The sequence below is a fragment of the Dipodomys ordii genome, unplaced genomic scaffold, assembly GCF_000151885.1.
Source record: "Dipodomys ordii isolate 6190 unplaced genomic scaffold, Dord_2.0 Scaffold78, whole genome shotgun sequence".
In the NCBI taxonomy this organism is placed as follows: Eukaryota; Metazoa; Chordata; class Mammalia; order Rodentia; family Heteromyidae; genus Dipodomys; species Dipodomys ordii.
In genome coordinates this window covers 2,507,589-2,517,047 of record NW_012267294.1, presented here as the reverse complement: position 1 = coordinate 2,517,047, position 9,459 = coordinate 2,507,589, and the positions used below count along the sequence as shown (strand labels likewise).

The window sequence follows — 9,459 nt, the reverse complement described above, 5'->3', positions numbered from 1 at the left end:
TTTTTTCTTTTTGCTTATGTGGTGCTGGGGAATCGAACCCAGGGCCTCATGCATGCAAGGCAAGCACTCTACCACTGAGCCACCTCCCCAGCCCCAAGATTTGATTTTTTTAAGATAAATATATTGGATATTGCGTTTGGTCTTGTCTTGGGGCTTGAAGATTTTTTAGGGCCTGGATGCTGTGAACCTTTTGCTCAAGGCAAGCACTCTACTACTTGAGCAATAGCTCCACTTGGGGCTCCTTCCCCCCCACCCCACCCCCACCCCCTGTAGTTTATTGGAGAGAAAAGTCTCACAGTTTTTCCTGCCTGGGTTGGCTTCAAATTGTGATCCTATCTCAGGGCCCAGCCTTGAGTAGTTAGCATTACAGGCATGAGCCATTGGCGCCCAGTTCTTTTAATGTTTTTGTAGTAAGTCAGCCAGTTAGTTGGAATGATTAGCTATGAAATATATAAATGGATTTCTGAATATAGTTGTATCTGGCTCTAGTACATTTAATTCGCTAATTAAAAAGTGCCCATAAGGTTATAATTTTTTTTTGTCAGTCCTGGTCTTGAACTCAGGGCCTGAGCACTGTCCCTGAGCTTAATTGCTCAAGGCTAGCACTCTACACTTCTGCCACAGCGCCACTTCTAGCTTATTCTCTGACTGGTACTGAGGAATCGAACCCATGCATGCGAGGCAACCACTCTGCCTCTAAGCCACATTCCCAGCTCAAGGTTATAATTTTATTTTACTTTGTCAATATTAGTTTTCTTTTTAAAACATTTTCTATATATGATAAAATTACCTGTAGAGTTTACTGGTCTTTTCATTAAGTAACTATAGTAGATCAAGATTTATATCTTATCCATAGTATTTTGAATTATTATCTGTAAGGAACTAATATTATTATTTACATTTTATAGATCATCAAACAGAAACTTAAAAAGGTAATTTGCCTGAGGTTCATAATGTGGAAATTAAGATTTAACTTGAGTACATAGTCTGTCACTATCTGGATAAGCCTGAGAGGTCTCTGTGTAGATGTGTTGTTTCATTTTCTTTTGATATAAATATAAGGTTATCTAGGCAATAGGCAGAGTATTTGAATTATGATTTTATGTGGTTAAAATTTAATAGATTTTGTTTGCTTTTTAGAAAATTAATGTAATGCAAATCTTTATGCCAGGAACACCATCTTTAATGCTACATATTTTACTGAGCAACTACATTGCCTTTACTTCATTGTTTGTTTGCTTATTAATTTAGTTTTATTGTTTGTTTTTTTGTAGGGAGATTCCAGAAATCTTCCATTTTCTGAGAACGTGAGTGCTGTTCAAAAATTGGACTTCTCAGATACAATGGTGCAACAGAAATTGGATGATATCAAGGATCGAATCAAGAGGGAAATAAGGAAAGAACTGAAAATTAAAGAAGGAGCAGAAAATCTGAGAAAAGTCACCACAGATAAAAAAAATTTGGCTTATGTAGACAACATTTTGAAAAAATCAAATAAAAAATTAGAAGAACTACATCACAAGCTACAAGAATTAAATGCACATATTGTTGTATCAGATCCAGAAGATGTCACAGGTACTTTACTTTATTTGGTATTTATGTAGTATAGTAGCAAAAGATGTATAGAAAATTACCTGTTTTGTGACATAAACACTTTTCAACTTTTCTAAAAGTACAGAGACTATTTTCTCCATGGTTGAGATGTTTCTCTTTGGAAAGGCAACAGTTGGTAGCTATGAAAATTGAAGTTTACTTAAGAGATGGGTATTGCTGATAGATTCTTTTATCCTCAGACAGTAGGACATTTCTTAGAGGGATTTTTTCCCCTAGTATTAATGTTTTGTATTGAGTCAGCTGCATGCTTTTACCTGAATCATTCTTGTGATCAGCAGCATGAGTTTGCCAATGACTTTTTAAAGTTAAAAATGAATGCTGTGAGCAAGGGATATTTTTCATACTCTGCAGAAATAAGTAATCACACTTAAGACATTAGTACTTTTTGTTCTGTGCAACTTGAATTAACACTAGCTTCAGACATTGTTTAATTAGAAAAGCAACGTAAAAAACTAAACATTTTTTTCTGTAAGCATAGAAAATAAAAGAGAAATACAATCCATAATTCCATCCTAAGAGCATTATTTTTAAACAGTGAATCAGCAGATATTTATGTTGGAAATTGTTCCGTAGTACAAAAAAATAGGAAAACTTCCATAGAAACTTTTCCTAACATTAATGTTACCTTTTATTGTCTGAATTTCCTCCATCCCCTCCAAAAAAAGAAATACCCATTTGTACCATATCTGGATTCTTTCTATATTTTCCATACAAAAAATATATAATATATGAGTATAATTAGTTTCATCCTTGGGAAAATGATGTTTTGAGTAAAATAGTTACTTAAACTCTATAACCCTTAATTCATTTACAAAAGCATAAGAGTTGTATGTATAGAGTAAAATAGTACCGTAAAATTATATGAAAATATGTTTAGCTAGTAAGAAAGTAGATAGAACTAAAACTAAAGTATCTAAAGTTACAGCAAACACATTTGATATTCATTGCAATTTGTTTTCATGCTTCACATTCTACATCTGAGACTAGGGCTTTTATTTAGTGATTCTGTATTTAGGTTTCAATCATGTAAGAATAATCTTTAAAATGAAAGAAGTTTAGGAAGCTAACCTTATTTGGAACTGAAATAATCTCAAAGATGTAATCTCATTTGCTCAGAATCATCAAGTTCTTTAAGAAAAACTCTTCAACTTCTTACTTAGTTTTACACAAAAATTTAATAATATATTAGAAGTGGAAGCATAAATTATGAAATACTGACTTTAGTAGTAATATATAAATGCAGAAATAGTCTGTTGTGTTTGGAACTCTGCCAAACTCTACATTTTTTGCTCATTACATCTAGGACAAGTCTAAAATAAGTAGTGCTGGAACTTTAATAAACTGTGTTTATTTAGAGAAAACATTTTCTTCTTCACAGAATACTGGTTACTACCTTGTGAGTCACTGGAATATGAAAGGGTTTTAGCAACACAGAAAGTAGCCCTTTGATTTCTCTAGGCCCTTTTTAAAATGAATTGAAGTATAAATTAATAATATATTTAAAAGGATTTTTAAGGATGCAATTTGAAGATTTTTAACAAATCAAAGTATATCCAGTGAATCATCATTATAATCTATACTGAATTGTTTTTATCATTTCAGTGCTTCCTTTATATGCCTTCCCAGTCAATCTCTAATCCTGAAATCCTATTTCTGGACCTGCCTTCTGCAACTTTAGATTCCATTTGTCTGTCCTATAATTTATGCAAACAAATAGAAAACTTTTTAAAATGGACCACCTTTCAGTCTTACTGTCAAATTCTTGACCTTTCTCAAAAGTCAATTTGCATACAACACTTTCCCTCACATTTTGTGCTTATCTTCTCTGTGCTATTTATTCATTGTTGTATTGCAATTTCCATGTATGTTTCCATATATGTTTATATCACTCATGAAATAAACTGTGTGCTCCTTGAGGGCGGAGATGTGTTTTCATCCATCTATTTTCTAGGCTTATTACCAAATCTGGAACATAGAAGACATTTAGTTGTAAATATTTTATATGAAAATTTTAAAACCCAGGAAACCAAAATCTTATTTCTTGTAATTAGTAGTAAAACATGCTTTTTCATGAGGCAACAGAGCTAAAAATAAAAGTTTTAGAATAGGCCATAAACCTTACTGGCTTTCTTTATTTGTGCTAGGTATAGGCGTGGTTCTTTTGCTCTAATGCTATACCACTTGAGTCAGAAGTCCATTTCCAGCTACTTGGTAGTTTATTAGAAATAACAAGACTTATAGATTTTCCTATTCAGGCTGCCTTCGAACCACATTCCTTATATCTTAGCTTCCTGAGTAGCTGGAATTATAGGCTAGTGGCTCTGTTTAACTGGTAGTTTTTAATCTGACTTTTCAGAAAATGAGAAGTCAAATATTACATGAACTATAACTTTCAATTGTGATTGGTTTAATACTTCAGCTTGTTTGGAGTAAAATTAACAAGTTCTAGAAGCATGAAGACCTGTGTTTGATCTCTAGCACTGCAAAATGTAAGTTTATTAGGTGTTTTTTTTAAGGTTCTAGCAAATGGCATATTCAAACTAAAGGTTGGTTGTTTTTTATTTTTTATTTTCGTTTTTTGCTGCTTTGTTACTGATTGGGCAACATTACATTAAATGTATAGAATAGTATTAAAAGAACAATACAGGGACTAAAGAACTATAGCATTAGTTTTAGGTTTGTTTGCTATAAAAGTAGGTTGTATTGTGTATTAAGGTAAATAAAGTGAATTTTTTTATATTAGCTCCCACTAGAATATTCAAGGACACATACTTTGCTTTCAGTTCATTGAAGTAGGGATGGACTTAACATAGCAGAAGGTATGAACTATAAACATAACAATTAGTGGAAGTTACATATTGTTTTAGGGTTACATAAGCAGGATGAATGGCTAAAGAAGAGGACAATTTAAGTCTATATTATATAAATGATTACTGTCTAGTTAGGAGTCTCCCTCTCCCTCTTTTTTTATTTTTTGGCAGACCTGGGGTTTCAAACTCAGATCCCATGCCTTTCTTGCCCAGTGACAGTCTTGAACCGGGTCTCCAGCCATAGTTTTTGTTATTTTGGTCTTTTATACCCAAGCTGGTTTCAAACCATGATCTTCCAAGCTGGTTTCAGGTGTGAGCACCCAGCTTCCTTTTAACTCGCCTCTGAAATAATTCCCACATCACTGATTTCTTATTTGTAAAATAGTTATGTTTATTAGGTGTTGCAGTTATAAAACTGAAAATTTCTTATTTATTTTTTTGTCTGTCATGGGGCTTGAACTTAGGGCCTCAGCGCTGTCCCTGAGCTTTTTTCTCTACTACTTTGAGCCACATTGCAACTTCTGGTTTTCTTGTGGTTACTTGGAGATAGGAGTCTCACAGACTTTCCTCCCCAAGTTGGCTTCAGACTACACTCCTCAGATCTTAGCCTCTTCAGGAGCTAGAATTATAGGCGTGAGCCTAAAACGGAAAAATTCTTAGACTATTATTTGATCAGCTTAACTATTATTTGTAAAATAAATGTGGTCATTTGTTTTTCAAAATAGTAGGAAATTAATTATCTGATGTTCTTTTTTACGCAGAATATTGTTGAACCCCCTGTCCATTCTATCTTTGATGTATTTTTAAAATAGTGTAATAGGCAAAACTCATATAGTTATCTTGGTAGATGTAGATAAAACTTTGACCAAAATTTAGCTTTTTTTGTGATTAAAAACTCAGCCAGTTAGATGAATAGGATTTGTTCTTCAACAAAATAAAAGCCATACATGACAATCCCATAGTTAACATACTTAATAGTGAATAGTAGAAGACTTTTTTTTGTTTTGTCAGTCATGGAGCTGAACTCTGGGCCTGGACACTGTCCCTGAGCTCTTCAGCTCAAGGTTAGCTCTTTACCACTTGAGGCACAGTACCATTTCTAGAAAGTTTTCTGGTGGTTAATTGGGGTTAAGAATGCCATGGACTTTCCTGCCTGGGCGGGCTTTGAACTGTGATCCTCAGATCTTAGCCTCCTGAGTAACTAGGATTACAGGGGTGAGCCACCAACACCTGGCTTAGTGGAAGACTTTTTACTTAAGATCATGAACTAGACAAATATACTCACTCTTAGTACTTCTGCTCAGTTAGTCCTGGAAATCCTAATCAGAGCACTAAACAAAAGTATAGAGGGGAGAGAAGAAGAGAGGGAAGGAAGGAGGGAAAAGGAGCAAGCATCTGAATTGTAAAGGAAGAAGCAGAATCTTAATAGCAGATAAAAGAATTCAGTAAAGTTAGCACAATACAAAAAGAAAAAAAGCAGTAGCATTTCTATATACTGTGAATTATCTGAAAAGATTAAGACAATCCCATTTACAATGATAACAAAAAATAAAATATTCATAAATCCTTTTAACAAAAGAGGTATAACAGTCCTATCTATACTGAAAATTGTTAAAACATTGATGATAGAATTGAAGATGACATAAATACTTGGAAAGACGTGTTGTGCTCCTACATTAGAATAATTAATCTTGTGCAAATGCTTATCCTACCCCAAACAGTCTGTTGATTCAGTCCAATACCTGCCAAAATCCCAAAGTTGTTCTTCACAAGATAGGAAGGAAGACAAACGTGAAATTCATATGGAAGCACCAAAGACCCTAAGTAGCTAGAATTAACTTGAGCAAAATGAACAGAGCTGAAAGCATCTAAATACTGGATTTCAGAAGATAAAAGATACATGTAGTATTGACAACAAACAGTTATCAGCCAAAACACTAATAATACCCTAAGTAAACCTACACACCTGTCAATTTTGGAGAAAGCCATTAGGGACAAGCAATTGGCCAAGGGGAGTAACTTCAACAAATAATGTTGAGCAAACTAAATATTCACATGAAGAGAAATGAAAATGAACCCATAATTCACCCCTTACAAAAGAATCAAGAGTAAAGACTTAAGCATGAGACTTAAAAATGTATAGATTTTTATGGCTCACGCCTGTAGTCCTAGCTATTCAGGAGGCTGAGATTTGAGGATCATAGTTCAAAGCCAGCCCAGGCAGGAAAATCCGTTAGACTTTTATCTCCAATTAACCACTAGAAAACTGGAAATGGTGCTGTAGCTCAGGCGGTAGAGTGCTCACCTTGAGCTGAAGAGTGCAGAGACAGCATCTAGGTCCAGAGTTCAAGCCCCACAACTGACCCCCCCCCAAAAAAAAAAGTATAGATTTTAGAAGGTAGCTTAAAGTTCCATGCTAAGTGGGATTGCCACAAATAGCCTCCAGATTGGCAGAAAAGATTCACAGATCATGTATTGAGTAAGAAACTACTACCCATGTACAAGGAACTTAAACTGCTCAGTAATAAGAAAACAATTAGATAACTGACTTGAAGATGGCTGCAGGAATATAGTTTCTGGGTAGATTGTTAAGGATACAGGAAGTCCTGGGCTTGCTTGATCCCTAGAATTGCAAAAAGAAATAAAAAAGGAGTAGAGATTTCTTAAAAGATGACATGCAAATGGCCAACAAATATATGAAAAAGTTGTTCATTGTCTGTAGTAGAGAAATACAAATTAAAACCATCAGATGTCATGTTACCTCATACCTGTTAGATTGATTATTATTTAAAAAGCTGAGGGAGGCAGGCACTGGTGGCTCATGCCTGTAATCCTAGCTACTCAGGAAGCTGAGATCTGAGGATTGGGGTTCAAAGTTAGCCCAGGCAGGAAAGTCAATGATACACTTTATCTCCTGTGAACCACCAGAAAACCAGAAATGGCACTGTGGCTCAAGTGGCAAAGTGCTAGCCTTGAGCTGAAGGGCTCAGGGACAGTGCCCAGGCCCAGAGTTCAAGCCCCATGATCGACCAAAAAAAAAAAAAAAAAAAAGCTGAGGGAGAAATATAGGTAACAATGTGGAAAGAAGAGGGAATCCTTTTATACTGTTGGTGATGTGGCAAATTAGTAAGGGTAGTTTGAAAACCTGTGTGAAGATTACATACAAAGAAAAAGGACTTGGTTATCTTAACTAGATTGATTTGTTCATTTCACATGTAATGAAACATAACATTATATACAATAAATATATACAATCATTTGTCAATTAAAAAATAAAAGGTAGGTGACTAGGTAGAGAGACCTCTTTCAAAAAAATGCTGTTGCCAGTAATCCTAACTACTCAGGAGGCTGAGATCGAAGGGTCATAATTTAAAGCCAACCCGAGGAGGAAAGTATGACACACCTGATTTCCAATTAAAAAGCAAAAAGCTGGGAGCTTTGGGCTCTAGCCTTGAGTGAAAAAGGCTCAGGGACAGATGTTAGGCCCTGAGTTCAAGCCCCCAGAACTGGGGCATACACATACCAGTTATATGCACACACTCACATACACACACAAATAAAATTAAAAGTTTTAAATTGTGCCAGTTACTCATAGCTTAACACCTGTAATCCTAGCTACTGAGGTAGATGAAATCTGAGGATCGCTGTTTGAAGCCAACTCCAGTAGAAAGTCTAAGAGACTTACCTCCAGTTAACCAGCAAAAAGCTAGACTGGAAGCTTGGCTCAAGTGGTAGAGCATCAGCAGTTAAGTGACAGAGTCAAGCATGAGACCTAAAGAGAGAGAGAGAGAGACTGACCTGTTTCTAATCTGATATTTCCCCACATGGAAATTGGCAGAGATTAAATGTAATTTATGAGAAAGTTTAAAATTTACTGATCTCTATAAAATAGAGGGGTAATCTTTTAGTTGAAATCTGAGATTTCAACAGGCAATATTTAGGAAAGAACCATTTTTCTGAATCTTTGCCACAAATGAATCATCCTGAAAATAGAGAAAAAGAAAATTTATTGGTAGGCATGATTGTATACATAGTCTCAGCACTGAGAGGAGGCAGGAAGAACCAGAGTTCAGGCCAGTCTAGCCTGCATAGCCGTACTTTCCCAGTCTTTAAGGATTATGAAAGGAGAAATTTATGTCCTATTAAATTAATTGCTTATGAGCAGGGCACTGGTGGCTCACATCTGTAATCCTAGCTACTCAGGAAGCTGAGATCTGAGTATCATGGTTGAAAGCCACCCCAAGGAGTTAAGTCTCTTAAGATTATCATCTCTAGTTAACCAGCAAGAAGCTAGAAATGGAGATGTGTCTAGGATTACAGGCGGGAGCCACTGGCACCTAGCTTCTTCTTTCTAGATACTTAAAAGTGATGTCTGTGATATACAGGTCTAGACTGACATTTGTTTTCTTAGCACTTGAAAACTTATTTCATGTCTTCTAGATAACACTGTTGATGAGACATCTGCTAGATGAAGATATGTAGATAAACCGCCCTTTCTTCTGTTTTATTAAGATATTCTCTGTGTCTGTGGTTCTGTACATTAAATACATTGGTAAAAATTTCCTCTCATTTGACCTGCCACAGATTAGTCAAGTTTCCTGATTGGAGATATGTGTATATCATCAATTATGGGAAATGCTTAGCTCCTTTGAATATTGTACCACTGGTATTTCTTCTCTTTCCTTTTGTAACTCCAGTTAGCACATTTTAATGTTTTAAAGTCAGTCTCCATTTGTCTAATATACCTAGTCCAGTTTGTTCTTTATTATGTATATTATGTTTCATTTTTTAGTATTTGACATTCTTTATATCATGTGAAATATATGAACTCTGTTCCAGGCTAGTACTGTAGTCATGGTAGATTTTTTTTCTTTGTTATTGCCTTTCTTTTCCTTCCTTCCTTCCTTCCCTTCCTTCCTTCCTTCCTTCCCTCCCTCCCTTCCTTCCCTTCCTTTCCTTCCTTCCTTCCTTCCTTCCTTCCTTCCTTCCTTCCTTCCTTCCTTCCTTCTTTCCTTCCTTCCTTCCTTCCTTCCTT

General features: G+C 35.3%; 1 protein-coding gene across 2 annotated transcripts in view; it reads left to right on the top strand.

The window, feature by feature from the left end:
- The window catches only part of Pkn2 (protein kinase N2), a 122,076-nt gene that overhangs the window by 39,300 nt on the left and 73,317 nt on the right, over positions 1-9,459 (top strand). For both annotated transcript variants that reach the window (XM_013024713.1, XM_013024714.1), the window contains exon 2: positions 1,275-1,575. In XM_013024713.1, coding sequence (XP_012880167.1) covers positions 1,275-1,575 — 301 coding nt within the window. The remainder of the gene's footprint in view (positions 1-1,274; positions 1,576-9,459) is intronic.